Genomic DNA, 18,968 nt, shown 5'->3' with positions numbered 1-18,968 from the left:
AATTTATGACGAAGTTTAGATGGAAGAAAGGTGAAATCATTGATGTCTTACAAAAAGTTTTTTGGGACAATGCCATCCCCGCAAATCAGCAGTTTACAAATAGATAACACATTTTAAGAAGGTAAGCTGAAGATGAATGAAGCCCACAGCGGCAAACCATCCACGCCAATTTGCAAGGAAAAATTAATCTTGTTTCTGCCGTAATTGCAGCGGACAGATGATTAACAGCAAAAACAGTAGCCAACACCATAGACATCTCAGTTGGTTCAGTTTATGCAATTCTGACTTTAAAATTAGCTGAGCAAACTTGCTGCTCAATGGGTGCCAAAACTGTTGTGCCTAGATCAGCTGCAGACAGGAGCAGAGCTTTCAATGGAAATTTTAAACAAGTGGGATCAAGATCCTGAAGCATTTCTTTGAAGAATTGTAACAGAAGATGAAACATGGCTTTACCAGTATGATCCTGAAGATTAAGCACATTCAAAGCTATGGCTACCAAAAGGTGAAAGTGGTCTAGTCAAAGCAAAAGTGGACAGTCAAGAGCAAAGGTCATGGCAACAGTATTTTGAGATACTCAGGTCATTTTGATTGTTGACTTTTAGAGCGCCAAAGAAAGATAACATCTGCTTATTATGAGAGTGTTTGGAGAAAGTTAGCCGAAGCTTTAGCAGAAAAATGCCTGGGAAAGCTTCACCAGAAAGTCTTTCTGTACCACGGCAAGGCTCCTGCTTATTCCTCTCATCAACAAGGGCAATTTTGTCAGGGTTTTAATGGGAAATAATTAGGCATCCACCCTATGGTCCTGATTTGGCTCCTTCAGACTTCTTTTTGTTTCCTAATCTTAAAAAATCTTTAAAGGGCACACATTTTTCTTCAGTTAATAATGTAAAAAAGACTACATTGACATGGTTACATTTCCAGGACCCTCAGTTCTTTAGGGGTGGACTAAATGGCTGGTATCATCACTTATAAGAGTAACTTGAACTTGATGGATCTTACATTGAGAAATAAAGTTTATATCTTTTATTTTTATCTTTTAATTCCATTTTGAACTTTTTGAAGTCCCCTCATATTTATGTGAATATGTAAGTGAGAAGAAAGGCTGATTTAAAGAAGAAAGACTTTGTTACAGTTAGGATTCTGGGTCCAAATGCAAGAAAGTGTTGCATTTTGGCTGTTGTATGTGTTGAACCACATCTCTACTTCTCCGTATGACTAAGTTTCTCTTCCTGTCAAGTTATAAAAACAAATTCCAATGCTTAAAGTAAGTTTGTCTGATTCTAACCCTAAATCATATTTTTATTAGCTCAGAGCCTGTACTTCAGAACCAAATCCAAGTTTCAGGCAGTGTGGAAGAATAAAAAACACTGAAATTTGGGATCAGAAAAGCCAGATTCAACTCTTCTTTTCAGCTTTCTTACTAAGTTACCTTGGCCAGTTACTCAGTCTCTCTCAGTTCTCATTTTTTCATTGAAAAATGGGATAATACCACCTACTCCTTACCTCACAGAGTTTTGCTGTGATTTAAGTGAAATAATGTGTGTTAAAGGCATTCTGTCAACTTTAACGTACTATGCTAAGAATTGTGAACAGGTAATTATAATTTTTGTTATTATACTTTTGTTACTAGTATAATAAAAATATGTTTCTTGTGTAGGTTTTGAAACCCCTGGTAGCTGCCAATCCAGAATTTTGTTGCCAAGATAAAATAGATTCTATTAAAATCAGGAAGAACATAATTATAAGATTTTCCCTTTTCTTCAATCTAAATGGTTACTGGCAATGTAATATGGGAAACTAAATGGTGCCTGAACTACCCACGGGCTAAAGTCTTGGTTTATAACCCACAGAGAATGAAGAGAGACAAATGCGGATACGTTTGTTCCTCTTCATTGCACAGCAAAAGACCAAAATGCCATCAATTGTTCCAGCACTTGAAAGGCTATGCCATCATATCTGGAGCTGGAAGAAACTGGATTTTCATGTCAAGTTACTTAAGGTAAAAATAAAGATACATAAATACTATCTTCAAGACAAAGAGATTTCTTCCAGCCTGAACTTTGTGGAGTGCGGTCCCAGGTTTCCAATATTTCCGGTCCCTGGACCTCAGCCTCAGTGGGCAAAAGGTCTCATAAGCCACTTTGTAGTCATCTGTGTGGCTGTAAGCAAGGTTATGCACAGGTGATTGTATTATAGAAAAAGCAGTGTGTGAACTTACAGATATTTTTCAGAGCACTTTAAGTATATGGTTTGATAGCAAAGGACCAAGGTCTTAAAAAAAAAAAAAGAATAAATTAAACTATTTTTTAAAAGGCCTCCAAGTAAGCTATCAAGTCCTTCAAAGCACATACTTAAATATTTCTGAAACCCCACGAGAAAAAAAAAGCTCCATAAAATCTATAAATCAATGCCCCTTTCCCACCCCCCAATAACTCAGAAGAAACAAAACAAAACCTTCAACACTTCTGTGCTGTGGTAAAAGAACAAAAAAAAGAGCTAGATAGGATAAGAGTACTTCCTAGAAATAGATAAATCCAATTGTAGTTCCCAAAATTTACCAATTGGGCATGATTTGGTGAGATCTTTCTCTCTTCATATCTTATAGGAAAAAAAGGTGAGGAGGGCATGAGTACCAGCTGTAACTCTTCTTATGAGTCTCAAAAGAACACAGAGAAGAGGCCTTAGGAACTTTTACTTCTGGGACTGGGATTTTAATCCTGCCACTGCATGCCTGGTGTCTGCTTCTGTTTATCAGTTTGGAACAATCATCGTTGCATTGTCACATGAATGAGTAACAGAAACTTGACCAGTACTTTAAAAATTGACAGGATTTCTGTTGCACCAAACAATCACAGAAGATATTATCTTCATTTCAACATAAAATGTATCAGATCTACATACCTGAATAGAAAGAGACACCAACATATAAAGGATTTACAGCTGTAATAGACCTTTTTTCCCAGTCAAATTTGAAATAAAAGACTATAAGATTCAAAGCTACATTAATGCAAATATCTGCCTGTTGCAAGTACACTTTTTGATTAAATTGGCATACATCAAGTACAATTAGAAAGGTTATTTATAATGAAGAAATACGTAATTCTGCATCTTAATGGGGATGATAATTACAGCTGATGGTTGCTAATTAGCATTACTTCTTTTACTCTGGGTATTAGATATTTCTTGTATGATCTTGATTGTTGGCAATAGACACACCTAATTCTGTAAGGCACAAAAGAGTTAATTACCACTAACATTTGTGCTCATAACACATTCATTTGAGAACCAAATGGTAACCTGCCTAGCTTTGGCTTCACATTGGAGACTGGAGGATCAAGTAGAATTGGTAAACTCTGACTCAGTCTCATAGCAGGAAAGATATTTATTTCTTTCAGAGCCAAAGCCCCTCTAACCAAGAGGTATTTAGAAGGACAGGGAGAAAAGCCCCTCTAGTCCCCTTTCCAGGTGGAGTGGTCTATGGGGTGCTGCCTGTTTCAACCAAGCAGAAATGAATGGCACCATTTTAGTTCAGCTCCGCCACCCTCTTGTGACAAAATGACCACTGTGCCTATGCTTTCAGACAGCTCAGGGGTGAGCAATCGGTGCTGAAAGCCAGAGTAAAACGGAGAAAGAAGCACTGCAGCTTTCATCATGGAAAATTATAATGTCCTCTTTGCTTGTACTGTAAACTACATATTTATTTCATTAGCATGAGATAGATAAATATTTCTACATACAAAGGCGCTCGGCTAAAATCACGATAAGTGATATTAATGTTTTATGGTCAGTATTACTGAACCTTGAAAGTGATAAACTTTATGTCAATAAATATTACATTTGCAACATAGTTAACATTCCTTTACTGTCTCTAGCACTTATTACACATTGTAACCACAAGTGTACAATACATTATTCATACTTGGGGTGTCAACAAGTGATGGATTGCTGTAGGAAAGTCTGTCCTTTAAATAAATCAACAAATAAAAATGCAAATGTTAACATTTTCAGCCACAACTTTTTCCATCCTGAATGGGGAATGAAAATTTCACATTATATTGACAGCCAGCAGAGAGAACAATTAACAACCTACACTGTGAATGAGAAAGATGACTTTGCTGCACCTGTTTTTTTTTTTTTTTCACTGCACATGGAACATTTGGGAGTATTCTAGGTGTTTTCAGAGAACAAAGGAAAACCTATCTGCCACTAGCATCTGTCCCACCTCCATCCTCTTTTTCAAGTCTCAAAAATTCTTGGAATTTAGGGTGGTGAGGAGAAGGGATCTTACTCTTGTTCTCTTCAGTGCCTTCAAAGGTTTGTTGGATGAAGAACAATAGGCTTTTCTTTTGCATTAAGAGTTTGCATATAACCGAAAAGCATTTTATAACAAAAAGCCTTTTCTACATTTTGAAATAAAAACAATTCAAATAATCCCAACTCTGAAGTCTGGAAAGCAACCACTGTGACTTCCTGTAACTGATTTTCATAGTACTGAATCTTTTTTTCAACTCTGCACTTTGTATAATAGACCTATAATATGCCATCGTGCACTCCTAAGGATAAAATCTGGTATGCTACACATTGTTTTATTTAGCCAAATGCTCATTGTTTAAGGAGCTTGTGAGAAACTATATTTAGCTGACTGCAGTATCAAGGACTAACAGATAAAGAATCCTTCTTCAAAGGTCTGTATATAGAGTCTTCATAGCAATTTTAACCTGGGCTTATAAAATTCCACAAAGCTGATATGGTCCATTCAGAAAATGTATGCTGAGGATGTTTTACAAAACCCTTACTGGAGAAACATTTTATTACTCTTTTTGATGCTTCTCTAAACTGAAATGTAACCATCAAAAACATACTGAAGTGATGTTAAAGATCTCATTTCAATTTTCAACAACAGGAAAACTCACTAATATGGAAAATTCAGACTATCTCCCCTCTTTACCTCTAACTCCTCCAAATGAATCCCTCACAGAAGATGGAAACTCTTTGGCACAAGCTTTTAGCAACAATGTTAAGTGGTCCAAACAGGGAACCCCATTAACAGTTCAGAATCACAACTCATTGTGGGTCTTTGGCAAAATGCCAACAACAGGAGCATCAAAAATAAAAGAAAGGAGCAATGGAAAAAGAATGTGGCAAACTAGTTAAATTCTCTTTTGATTGTGGGTGGTCTCCAAAATAGAGAGGTTTTCATTGTCAAGTATCACAATATTTAAGATTATGGGCTTTGGAGTCTGAAATGCTGACTCTATCTCTTATTAGCTATATGACCTTAAACAAGTCGGTCAATTTCTCTGAGCCTTAGTTTCCTAATTTTTAAAATGGAGATGACAATACCACCTCACCAAATTGTGAAGATTACATCAGATAATGCATATAAAGGGCTTGGCACAGTGCTGGGCATATAGTAGATACTTGAGAGATGGCAGCCATTATTATTATCCTCTGTGTTAGAATCATGTCTCAAAAGTTCTTAAAGATGCTTACCCTTCCATCTCCAGACTTAAAGGCACAACATATACGAGCCACAACAGAATGAACAGTGGTTCTTAAAGATGCCTAGGTTTGGCTTCTGTGGGACAGTATTTCTATAGGCACTGGGCTGAAACACAACTCTTTAGAGGAGGAAGAGATAATGCTTATCTCTCTCTTGAAATTACCTCCAATCAAAGAATAAATTTTAGAGTGCATCTTTAAAACCATCAAGCTTGAGACCAACAATTTAGGCATTTCTACTTTGTAAAGCCAATGGACTTTGAATTAACTACAAATTAAGTCTTAAAAGCTATATTCACCTGATAAGATGCTAGGAATTCAAATGCTCAAAACCATTTATATCCCCAAGGAAACATAAACCGAGCCCTTTTGGTATCGATGTTTATATATTTAGCCTTAAATGTGTAACACAGCAGTTGGCTTATTAGATATGAGGAATTTTAAATATTTCTTTCTCTGACTCTAGAAAAGGTTGATCAAATGATTAACTTCTCAAATGTCTCTGGTATAAGTAAATGTTCATATCCCTTTAACTAGTACAAAAGCCACTGTAATTATCAATATCAATTAATTCATTTAGTTAAACTTATAGTCCAAATGTGTAGCCATTTCATGATAAATTGGGAAGTACCTGCCGCTAAGCAGATTTTCTGATGAAGGATTAGCTTTGGGTTTCTATGGAAATCCTTGCCAATTACCAAGATCAATTAAGGAAGTGCATGTATAAAGGAAAGGACTCCATGTGGTTTAAGCAGGCCAAATCCAGATGCTTGAAAATAAGGGTTTCCTCTTGAATAAGAGCCTCTAAGAATTGTCAAGATCTTTCCATTCCTTATTAAATAAACTTTAAAAAAAAAATGCTCCCAGATGGAGACTATTAAACCAAACAATCCCTGAAGCTTACCGGGAGGTGTTGTGTTGGAATGATGATGTGGCTGTGGTTACAAGCTCCTTTTGGCTTCCTGTTGGCATAGGAGATGTGGATGCATCTTTTCTAACTCCTGTCACTGTCCCTGTATGAACGATAAAGGAAATAATTTGAGTGCTCAATGAAAGGAAATCAAAAAGTCCATTACGAGTAATATATTAGACAGAAGAATTCCCAAGCTTCAAAGAAAGGTAGGCCATTCTTTTCCCTGAAATGGAACAATGACAGACGAAAAACTCAGTGAATTGTTTTGGTTTTGTAAACACCAGGGATACACAATGCCATGTTTTAAAAATGTACATTTGTGCAATAACAGACTAATTAGAGACTTTGTTTTTAAACCTGATTGTCATATTCCTGCTGATCTGGGTTTACTGCAAAAATGCCCAAGAAGGTAGGTTGTTTTATTTTGTTCCCTTTTTCATAAGAAAAAATCTTCCTTCTCTCTGACAAGATAGAAAATTCTAGCACTTTGTATCTCCAAACCCTGCAACTTATATTGATCCTTTTCAAAACACTTTCATGGTATACATAAATCCTGAAAATTTCTTTTAAAGAACTTTACATAGGGCAAAAACATATGCCTTAATTGCAAGAGAAGTTCAACCAACTATCCATTCTAGGGCCATAAGCAAGTTCCAAAGCAATACTTTATCTTCCCAAACCACTGGCTGATTTGGCATCTGTTCACTTCTAACAAACAATATTTAGTAGATAACTACTTTTCTATTCTAGAGTGCTATATAGAAAGTTGGTATAAGTAGAAAAATTTTTTTTGTTTTATTTTCTATTTATTATTTTCCAAACAACACAAAATACCCCTGTCTTTATCTTGGAAGACTACAAGAATCCCATTCACAATTTTCTTCTGGTTCCTGGGAAACTGCTAGTTACCCAGGATGCATAAAGAAGTTATCTGTGAAGAGCCGCTCTTTTTTGAGTAAAGGATGAGTATTCAAATAACACGAAGACAACTTTGGAACGCTGGGAATACCAGACCCTAAAATGCCAAGAGTACAGTATGCCAGCTCTGGGGAAATGGCAAAAGTTTAGGGGTGACCAGAGAAAAGCAGGCCTAGAGAAGGGCAAAGTCTTACATCTGTAGAGATTAGCATCAAAACAATAACCATTACCCTCGGTATTCAAAAGCTATACTCAATATCAACTATTCTTTATTATGTGTACATGTAACAGACCAGCTGTCCAAATGCACAATTCAGTCAGTCCTCTTTGTATACCCAAACTTATGGGACCCTCAACCCAAACCAGTACCATACTCACACTAGACATAAACTCCATCAGTCCATATGAGACAGAATGGGGACTGGACCTTGGGCACTTCACCTCTAACTACAAAGAGCTGAGACAAACAGCCTCCCAACCACAGGAATCCAACTCACACCCACATAAGGGAAAGGCTAAGCTGTGAATCTCTTAAGCAGGATCTTGCAGGGAAAAGGGAGCAGGACATTTACCTAAAGGAGAAGATTAAGCTGTTAGAACTGGACCAACCCAGCTCGTGCCAAGATGTACTCCAGTGCTGAACTTTCACCAACTTTTTCCCTCATTACAGTACTAAAAATCATGCTCACTGGTGGAGATTTAACATGCTAATGAGACATGTGATACATGAAGAAGCATGACCTCTAATTGCATAAGCACCAAGAAATCCCCACATCTACATGCTTAGATGTCAACCCTCTCTCGCCTAAGTCCCTTTAAATTCTCCCCAACCTCCCTCTTGGGGAGACAGCCAAAGGACCCTCCATTCCATGCTGTCTCCCTTGTGCTCGAGCATAAGCCCCAATAAAGCCTTGCCTGCGACTCCAGTTTGGCTTCTTGTCAATTTCTATTGCATAGAGAGCCCAAGGGCCCCATTCGGTAGCACAAAGAGTGCATCCAGTCAGTAAATATCTGAGTACCTAATGATGGGCAAGGACTAAGCTCAGGCTTAGTTTATGGGGAGGGGAAGGACAGTGTGAGAGTAAGGAAATCAGACTCTTAACTACTGCATAAAGAAACAGATAACACAAGGCAGTATAAAGTAATGATAGCGGTGAACACATATAATATTCTTAATATGTGCCAGGCACTGTTCTAAGCATTTTCCATACACAAACACACATCTGTATGTATACCTATATATATATTTTTTTCTTTTTAACAGCTTTAAGGTATAATTTGAATACCATAAAACATCCATTTTAACTGTACAGTTTGATAAATAGTAAATTTTTAGTAAACTTTATTTGATATTAGTAGCTATAAAAGGATAGTCATAAGCCAGTTTTTGTTTTTTTTTCAAATGTCATGGTTTTTACATATTTATTTTTACAATCCAGTTTTAGAAGATTTCCTTGGTTCAAAAAGTTCCCTTCTGCCCATTTGTAGTTAATACCTGTTCACTGCCTAGGTCTTCTCCTATCCCCCTCTAGCTTTATTTCTACAGCTTTTCCTTTTTTAGAAATTATTTTTATCCTCATAAAAACCTTTGAAATAGATACTATTTTTATAACATACAGATAAGGAATATAAACCATAGAGGACTTATGTGACCTGCCCAAGGTCACAAAGCTAGTAAGTGATGGAACCAGCATCCATGTCCAGACAATCTGATTCGAGTTTTCACCATTATGCTATACTGCTGTGATATGCAATATGAAAAGTCTGAGGAATTAAGAAGTGGGAGAGATCACATGTGGCTATAGGATTAGGTAAGATTTGATACAGGAGGTGGAATTTTGATAGGAAAGAATGAGTAGCATGAAGTTTGAGGCAGAGAAACTTACATTAGCAAAAGCATTAAAAATCTCAAGGCTAAATAATGTACTCAGGAAATATTTATTGAACATCACTATGGCCTTGGTACCTAGTTAATTACTTTAAGTCACTTTACAAGCATTATCTTATTGATCCTTGCAACAATCTTTAAATTATATTATTGTTCTTATATTATAGATAAGGAAGTGGATACTGTGAAAAGGTCAAGTACCACATCCAGTTTCACACAGCTAGTAAGAGCAAAGCTGGGTTTTGAATGCAATCAATGTCTGTTTGACTCTGTATTGCAAACTCCTAACCATTATGTTAAATAGCCTTCAAAATAAAACAAAACTATAACAACCACCATAAAAAAAACAAAACAAAACTGGTTTTTGGAGAGATTAATCTTGTGGCAGAATTTAGAACACTGTGGAACAGATAGAACAGAGGAAGGTAAAGAGTTCACTACTAATACAACCATCTGGGTAATATCCTGGGGAAATTAAGATGGACAAACAGAAGTAGAAACAACTGAAAGGAATTTGTAGTTGAGGTGAAAGGCAAAAAGAAATGCCTGGTAGTGACAGAATACACATATCCTTTCAGTCACTATTACCGTCTAAGTCTTATTAGTCATTAGTCTTATAAGTCATTAGTCTTATTTTTCTGTTTTGATTCTTCTGTCAAAAGTTTGGTTTAGACAACTGACATTTGATAGGGACAAAGTAAGGAAGAAATTTTAACAGAGGGTCCAGGGATTTTTATAATTCATGGGTGTACTTCAGGAATGTGTGAATTCCTCATAATTGTAGTCACAGCAAATGGATATGTATGTGCTCATTCATTTTTCTGGGGAAAGGGGCCAAAGCTTTCATCAATTTGTGAAAGGGTATGTGATCCCAAAATGGATAAGAATGATTGCACTAAGGCATAGGTCAAGTTTAAGTATTACTTTTTAAAATTCTCTAAATGCTATTACTTACTAAATTTTCAGAAAGCTATATATCAGCTTGTATTTGTTCTTTTGATAAACTTTGATTTAATATTATGTATACCAACAATTACAAGCATCTGTCCCATAAACTTCTAAGAGAAGGCTAAAATTTTTAGTATTCTAGGCTAGAATTTCTACTATTCTCAGCATCCTTTCTCATTAAAAATCTATATTAAAAAATCCCTAACCATACTCCATGATTAATAAATGACTTCTCAAATTGCACTCACTTCCTTGGTGATCCCATCCAATTTCATGGCTTCACATGTGATCTATAGACTGAAGACTCCTAATTTTTTCTCTCTAGCCTGAACCTCTCTTCAGGACTCTAAATATATTTACCTATCTGACATTTTCACTTACATACTTAAATAGACTTATACCAATCATATCATCAAATTCAGATTAGATAATACATCAAGTCCCAACTACATGCTGTTAATAGGACACACATTTTAAATATAGAGAACAGAGAACCTGAAAGTAAAAGGTTGGAAAGAAAACACCATGAAGACATCAAGGAAAAGAAAGCTGGTTTTAGGTCAAGAATTATTACTAGAAATAAAGGAGCATTTCATAACAAGAGAGAATTCATCAATAATATAAAACAATCCTGATGTACAAGGATACTTCAAAAAGTTCATGGAAAGATTCATATTTTTCCACAAACTTTCTGAAGTACCCTCATATGAATCTGATAATAAAGAATCAAAATATATGAAGCAAAAGTTGACAAAAATATAGCAAGAAAGCTAATCTTAATTGTAGATTTTAATACCCCTCTAGGTAAAATGAACAGATAGAAATAAGGATTTAGAACAATTAAAAAATACTATCAAGTAAATTGGCCTATTTTTTATTAGAGAATACTACACCCAACAAATGCAAACTCAGTACATGTGAAAGGACTGAAATCACACAGAGAATGTTATTTGACCACACAGAATTAAATTAGAAGTCAATACCAATAAGACACCACAAAAATACCAAAATTGTGCCACTTTAGAATAACCTGTAGACCAAAAAAAAAAAAAAATCACAAACAAATTAGAAAATATTTGAAATTAATAATAATGAAAACACAACCTGTCATAATTTGTGGGAGGTAGCTAAAGCAATGCTTAAAGTCAAAGTTTTACATGCTTATATTATAAAAGAAGATCCAAAGTCATCAAACTTTCAAGCAAAATCAGTAAGTTTTCAACCTAAGCAGCTAAGGGAAAACAAAAGAGCAAATTAAACTCAAATTAGTATATGTTAGGGGGCTTCAGGCCTCAGCCACTCCCCCCCAACACCCACAACCAGCCCAGCAACAACCACTAAGCTGCCACAGGAAGCGCCCCAGGCTCACCTGGGCCAGAGCAGTGAGGGGCCAAGGGCCTTGGTCACGCCCCCCAGACTCATGCAACCAGCCTAGCAACAACCAACAAGCTGCCACAGGAAGTGCCTCTGGCTCTCCCCAGCTGGGGTCATGCCCCGCAACACACATAACCAGCTCACCAACAACCACCAAGCCACCGCAGGAAGTGCCCTTGGCTTTCCCAGGCTGGGGCAGTGGGGGGGGCTGAGGGCCTTGGTCCCACCCTCCAACACCCACAACCAGCCAAGCAACAACCACCAAGGCTCTGCAGGAAGCACCTCAGGCTCTCCCAAGCTGGGGCAGTGTGGGGCCTCAGCCACATCCCCCTGACACACACACCCAGCCCAGTGAAGACTACCAAGGTGCCACAAGAAGTGCCCTGGGCTCCTGAGCTGGAGTGGTGGGGGTCTAGGGCTTTAGTCACACCCTCCTGACATCTGCACCCAGCTTGGCAATGACCAAGCCACAGCTAGAAGCCCCTTGGTCTCCCCTGTGGGAATGAGGGGGGTGTCACAGGCCTCAACTCCGCCCCTTCTCCTTCCTCCTTCCATCCTATTTCCTTCCCCTTTCCCCTCTCCCCCTCCCTTCCAACTTCTTCACATCATAGAATGTTAAAAAAAATTAATAAATTAAAAAACAATTTAAAAAAATTAGGACAAAGGAAATAATGATAAAATTTTTAAAAATCAATGGAATAGAAAACAAATAACAATTGAAAAAATCAACAAAAAGCAAAAGCTGTTTTTGTTTTTGTTTTTTTTAAATAGCAAAACTGATAACCTCTAGCAAAACTGATAAAAAGAGAAAATCACAAATTACTGATATCAAGAATGAGAGACACATATCACTGCAGATGCTAAGGCCATTTTTAAAAAGTATAAACAATTTTATGCCAATAAATTCAACAACTTAGATGAAATGAGCAAATTCCATGTAAACAAAACTTGTCAAAATCACTATGAATAAATAAATCTGAACAGTTCTACATCTATTAAAGAAAATGAATATGTATTTTAAAACTTTGGCACACAAAATAAAATCCAAAATTACACCATCACCATCAACGCTAACAACAACAAAAGTAACAACTCTAGGCCAGAAGATTCAATGGTGAATTTTATCAAACAGGGAAAAAATAATACCAATCTTACACAAACTCTTTCAGAAAACAGAGAAAGAAGAAATATTTCCTGCCTAATTTTTTTGTGGTAAAATACACACCATTTTAACCATTTTTAAGTGTATAATTCAGCGGCATTAACTACATTCATAATACTGCACAACCATGACAACTATCTTTACAGAAATTTTTCATCACTCTCAATGAAAACCTCATGCTGATTAAGTAGTCATTCTCAGTTTTCCCCAACTCCCATTCCCTTCCCACTTCTCGTGACCAATAATCTGCCTTCTCTTCGTATGGATTTGTTTATTATAGATATTTCATATAAACAGAATCATACAACATGTGACCTTTTGTGTCTGGCTTCTTTCACTTAGCATAATGTTTTCAAGGTTCATACATACTGTAATACGTATCAGAGCTTCGTTCCTTCTTATGGTTGAATAATATTCCATCGTATAGAATGTATATCACATGTTGATGAACATTTGAGTTGTTCACACCTTTTGGCTATTGTAAATAGAACTGCCATGATCGATTGTAAGATTTTGTTTGAATAACTGTTGTCATGTATTTTGGATGTATACCTATGAGTGGAATTCATTGGTCATAAAGTAATTCTATGTTTAATTTATTGAGGAATCACCAAATCATTTTCTGTAGTGGCTGCACTATTTTAAATTCCCACAGCAACATGTGAGGGTTCTGATTTCTCCTCATTCTCACCAACACTTGTTATTCTCCATTTTTTAAATTATAAAAATCCTAGTAGTGTGAAGTGGTGTCTCATTGTGGTTTTGATTTGCATTTCCCTAGTGATTAGTGATGTTGAGCATCTTTTTATGTGCTTATTGGTCATTTGGGTATCTTTTGGAGAAATGTCTGTTTAAGTCCTTTGCCCAGTTTTTAATTGGTTTGTCTTTTTGTTGTTGAGTTGTTAGAGTTCTTAATATATTCTGGATACTAGACACTAGTTTTAGCTCTTATTTTTAGGTCTTTGATTAGCTTCGGTTAACTTTTATATATAGTGTGAGTAAGAATCCAAATTTATTTATTTATTTTTTGGCAAGTGGATATCCAGTTTTCCCAGCACCATTTGTTGAAAGATTCTTTCCCCACTGAATTGCCCTGGCATCCCTGTTGAAAATCAATTGGCCAGAGATATACGGGTTTATTTCTTGAGGCTCAATTCTATTCTATTGACCTATATATCTATCCTATGCTAGTACCACAGTTTGATTACTATAGCTTTGTAGTAAGTTTCAAAGTCAAGAAGTGTGAGTCCTCTAACTTTGTTCCTCTTTTTCAAGATTGTGTTGGATATTCAGGGACCCTTGCAATTCTGTATGAATTTTAGGACTGGCTTTTCCATTTCTGCAAAAAATGTCACTGGGATTTTAATAGGGATTGAATTTATAGATCACTTTGGAAAGTACTCCCATCTTAACAATATTAAGTCTTCAAATCCATCAACACAGAATGTCTTTCCATGGTCTTCTTTAATTTCTTTCAACAATGTTTTGTACTTTTTAGTGTACAAGTCTTGCAGCACTGTTGGTTACATTTATTCCTAGGTATTTTATTGTTTTGAAGCTATTATAAATTTAATTGTTTTCTTAATTTCCTTTTCAGATAGTTCATTACTAGTGTGTATAAAAATACAAATGACTCTTTTGGGTTGAATTCTATCCTGCAACTTTGCTGAATTCATTTATTACCTCTAATTGTTTTTTGTGCATTCTCTGGGATTTTTTATATATAAGATTGTGTTATCTGCTAATACAGATAGCTTAACTTCTTCCTTTCCAATCTGAATATGTTTTATTTCTTTTTCTTGCATATTGATCTGGCTAGAAATTCTAGTACAATGTTAAATAGAAGTGGTAAAAGCAGGAATACTTGTCTTATTACTGATCTTAGGGGGAAATTTTTCAGTCTTTCACAATTAAGTATGATGTTAGCTGTAGGTTTTACATAGAGGCCTTTTATTGTGTTAAGGAAGTTCTCTTCTAGTCCTACTTTATTGTTTTTTATCATGAAAGAGTGTTGGATTTTGTCAAATGCTTTTTCTGCGTCAACTGAGATGATCTTCTGGTTTTTCCTTCTATTAATGTGGTGTACTACACTACTGATTTTGTATGTTGAACCACCTTTGCATTCTTGGGTTAAATCCCACTTGGTCATGATGTATAATCATTTTAATAGGTTGTCACATTTGGCTTGCTAGTATTTTGTTGAGGGTATTTTCATCCATATTCACAAAGGATATTGATCTATAGTTTTTTTGTAATGTCTATATTTGGTTTTGGTATCAGGGTAATGGTGGCCTCTTAAAATGAATTAGGACACATTCTTTCCTCTTCTATTTTTGGAAGAGTATGAGAAGGATGTATATTAATTCTTCTTTAAATGTTTGGTAAAATTCACCAATGAAGCCATGTAGTCCTGTGCTTGTTGGGAGGTTTTTGATTACTGATATAATATCTTTACTTGTTATAGGTCAATTCAGATTTTCTATTTATTCTGAATCAGTTTTGGTAGTTTGTGCATTTCTAGGAATTTGTCCATTTCATCTAGGTTATCAAATTTTTTGGCTTTTGGAATGCCTTGTTTGCCTCACTGTTACTTTATCTCAGGTGGCAGCAGTGTGTTCATTTGACTTTCAGTGTTTTCAGAGAATGTCCTACATGTATCTGCTTCTCTGCCCTGAGAAAGTTCAGAGTCAGGCAAAACAAAGGTGAACCCCTTGTGTCAGCCCTTTAGGGAATCCACAGACAGGTCAAAACAGACAAACAATTCCTTCAGAACAGGGTCTGCTCTGCTTCTTTTGAGACCAGGTACTTACACCTGCAACTTGGGCTGCCATCTTCAAAGACTGCTGCCATGCTGGGAAGGGGGTGGGGCAAGGCTAAGTTAAAACTCCACAAAGTTTGGGCCGAGCCCGTGGCGCACTCGGTAGAGTGCTGCGCTGGGAGCGCGGCGACGCTCCCGCCGCGGGTTCGGATCCTATATAGGAATGACCGGTGCACTCACTGGCTGAGTGTCGGTCACGAAAAAATGACAAAAAAAAAAAACTCCACAGAGTTCTCCTACCAGGTTGTAGTAGCCTTTCTCCTGGCTAAGCATTTGTCTGGTTTCTGTAAATATTTCTCCATCGCCCAGAGTTGTGATAAGGTTGATGATGACAGCTTCTGCCAGATTCTTCAGTGTTTCTGGAGAGGGATAAGCCCCTGAAGGTACCTTTCCCACCATTTTCACTGACATCCTCCTGACTCATTTATAACACTAGCCAAAAACCTGATACTCAACCTCAAAGGGTTATTTCAAAAAAAGACATTGTACCCCAATATTGCCCAATCAGGTAATCATTAAATTAACAGAATAATGAAGAAAAAAAAAAAAAATGTTCATCTCGAATGGGTGCAGAACAAAGATTTGATGAAATTCAACACCCACTTATGACAAAGATTTTCAGCAAACTAGGAGGGAACCTTCTCAACCTGATAAAAGGCAATTCCAAGAAACCTCAGCTGAAATCATACTTAATGGTGCAAGACTGTCTGCTTTCCCTATAAGATTAGGAACAAGGCATGAAAGTCCACTTTTACCACTTTATTCCACATTGTAATAGAATCCTCCTAGACAGTCGAATTAGATAAGAAAAATAAAAGGCATAAAAATTGGAAAGTAGTTATTATAAACTGAGTTGTACCCCTCCCTAATTCACACGCTGAAGTCCTAACAACATCCAATATACCTCAGAATGTAACTGCATTTGGAGATAGGGCCTTTAAAGAAGTAAATAAGGTTAAATGAGGTCATATGGGTGGGCCCTGACAGTGTATGATTGGTGTTCTAATAAGAAGAGGGAGAAACACTAGACAGGCACATAGAGAAAAGGCCACGTAAGGATACAGTGAGAAGGCAGCCATCAGAAAGCCAAGGAGCGAGACCTCACAGGGGACTGACTAAAAAGAAGCATGAGAAAATTTTCACGGATAATGGAAATGTATTATTTCTTAATTGGTGTGGTGGTTACATGGGGTATATACAATTGTCAAAATTTATCAAACTGTTCATTTAAGACCTGTGCAATTTTACTGTATATAAGTTAAATCTCAATTACAATAAAAGCAAATGAATCCCCTCCCCTCCCAGTTTTCTTGATTCCCAAGGCAGTGCTGTTTTTAAGACCCCACTTTACTGATTTCTGTTTGACATTACCAATCAATCACCATAAGGACTTTGAAGAGACTAGTATATATTTTGCTTAAATCACTAAATCACTGCAGGCAGTGAGGTTGAAAGGACTAACTGATTAGGTCCTTATTTGGGGAACATGGGACAAGGATATAACATTATGTTAATTTGTCCAACAAATATATAATGAGCACCTATCACACGTTAAGCAATGTTCTAGGAGATGGGGATACAACAGTGAACATATGGAGCTTATATTGTAGTGGGAGAAGACAAAAAATATATAACAAATAAATTATAAAGTATTTTGAGATATTTCTTTCCATTTTAGGGGATGGAAAATGTATACCCTCTCTCTGGCTTAAGTGACAATATTCTACACACAGCAACTGCAACGCTTAACACTAGTCTCTTGCATTTGAATTCCTGTTTTTAGTGGACTGGGCAGGACAATTTATTCTACATGTTTGGGTTTATTCATAGCCATCTACCGTGCTACTATTCTGTGTGTTGCTGATAAAGACATCAACTTTTAGCATACATTTTGGCTAAGACTTCTGCGAACCAGAAAGAATATCTTGTGGCACTTTTTCTTATGATTAAATATATAATAATGATGATGATGGCAGTAATAAAAGAAACATGAATAAATGCTCCTTAGAGGCAAGATGGAAATGATTTCTGTACTTTGGATACTCCAACTTGTTTATTTCTTTAATCATGGCTGGTTCACACCAATTCTGAATGGTTCTCTGCTTTCCAAAGTGCAATGACTAAGGGCCGAGCCCGTGGCGCACTTGGTAGAGTGCTGCGCTGGCAGCGCGGCGACTCTCCCGCCGCGGGTTCGGATCCTATATAGGACTGACCGGTGCACTCACTGGCTGAGTGCCGGTCACGGAAAAACAAAAAAAACAAAAACAAAACAAAACAAACAAACAAACAAAAAAAAAAACCAAAAAACAAAGTGCAATGACTAAGAATAGAGAAATGTGAAGTAAGAGTTTCCCACCTGAAGTCACCTATTTAATCCATCTTGGGCTATGAAGAGTACTCACATCATTGCAAGTACAGGCTCACTTAGAGGAACAAACAGGAGCTTCAGAGATCATGCCTCACTTCAGCTGAGTCTACAATAATCCTCTTCCAGTAATAAAAAAATGAATATGGTTAGCCATTCAAAGGACTTCAACCAGTGGCAGCTGTTATATAAGGTTATATAATCTAAGAAAAACCCAAAGACAAATAAAGGGCATTGTCAATACAATGAGGTAAATACAAACTACTCTAGGTTCAGCCTCTCTCAGTTTTAAGGGAATTTAGGGATCCATAAAAGAGGAACAAACAGGGGATCGGGGCTTTGGAATGGCTTTACAGCTTGACTTAGGAACGGGCAGTGCCACACCCTGAGAGGTCTAACATTTCAGTTCTGGAACATGTGTGCTCAGTGGCCTCAAAACCTCTGCTAGCTCATCAGCATAACAAGAAAAAAAAAAAAAAAAAAAAAAAAAACCCCTCAGCTTTGTGGGCTCTTATAAAAGGAAGTCAGTGATTGCCCAGAAAGGGGAGGTTCTAGGCAAGCTGGGAGAGAATTTTACTACTGCATGGGAGGAAAACAGAGGAATGAATGAAGATTGGGTGCTTCCAGATTTATGCCTTTTAAAAGTTCTTGACCCAAGTTTAGATTTTTCCAAGTAATGCCTCCCTGTTCCACACAGCTCAATAAAAGCAACTAAAATATAACATCCAAGTACTGACGAATAAAAAAAGTTTATATATTAAGTGCAATTCTGACAATACTGTACATATTTTTGCTATCGCAAGGTTATTTTTTGAGACAAGAGTCTGGTCTTTTTTACATGTTTAGCATCAATAAAGTTGGCAGAATGGTGAGAAGATTAGGAGAGGTAAAGGAGCAAGAGACTGGTAATAAAGAGTAATGGTCCTGCTGTGAATGTCCGATGTAGTACTTAATGATTAAAGGGCAACAGCAAAAGAAACAAAGGATATAAAACAGAAGAAGACTGGCTGATTAGCTCAGTAGGTTAGAGTGTGGTATTATAATACCATGGTCAAGGGTTCAGATCCCCATATTGGCCAG

General features: G+C 36.7%; 1 protein-coding gene across 3 annotated transcripts in view; it reads right to left on the bottom strand.

Moving 5' to 3' along the window:
* Positions 1 to 18,968, bottom strand: part of KIAA1328 (KIAA1328 ortholog) — a 357,584-nt gene that overhangs the window by 55,853 nt on the left and 282,763 nt on the right. For all 3 annotated transcript variants that reach the window (XM_063077081.1, XM_063077082.1, XM_063077083.1), the window contains one exon: positions 6,407 to 6,515. In XM_063077081.1, the coding sequence (XP_062933151.1) occupies positions 6,407 to 6,515 (109 nt within the window). The remainder of the gene's footprint in view (positions 1 to 6,406; positions 6,516 to 18,968) is intronic.

This window comes from Cynocephalus volans, chromosome 13 (genome assembly GCF_027409185.1).
Source record: "Cynocephalus volans isolate mCynVol1 chromosome 13, mCynVol1.pri, whole genome shotgun sequence".
NCBI lineage: Eukaryota > Metazoa > Chordata > Mammalia > Dermoptera > Cynocephalidae > Cynocephalus > Cynocephalus volans.
The sequence above is the reverse complement of the archived record's forward strand: the minus strand, read 5'-3'. Positions and strand labels throughout refer to the sequence as shown.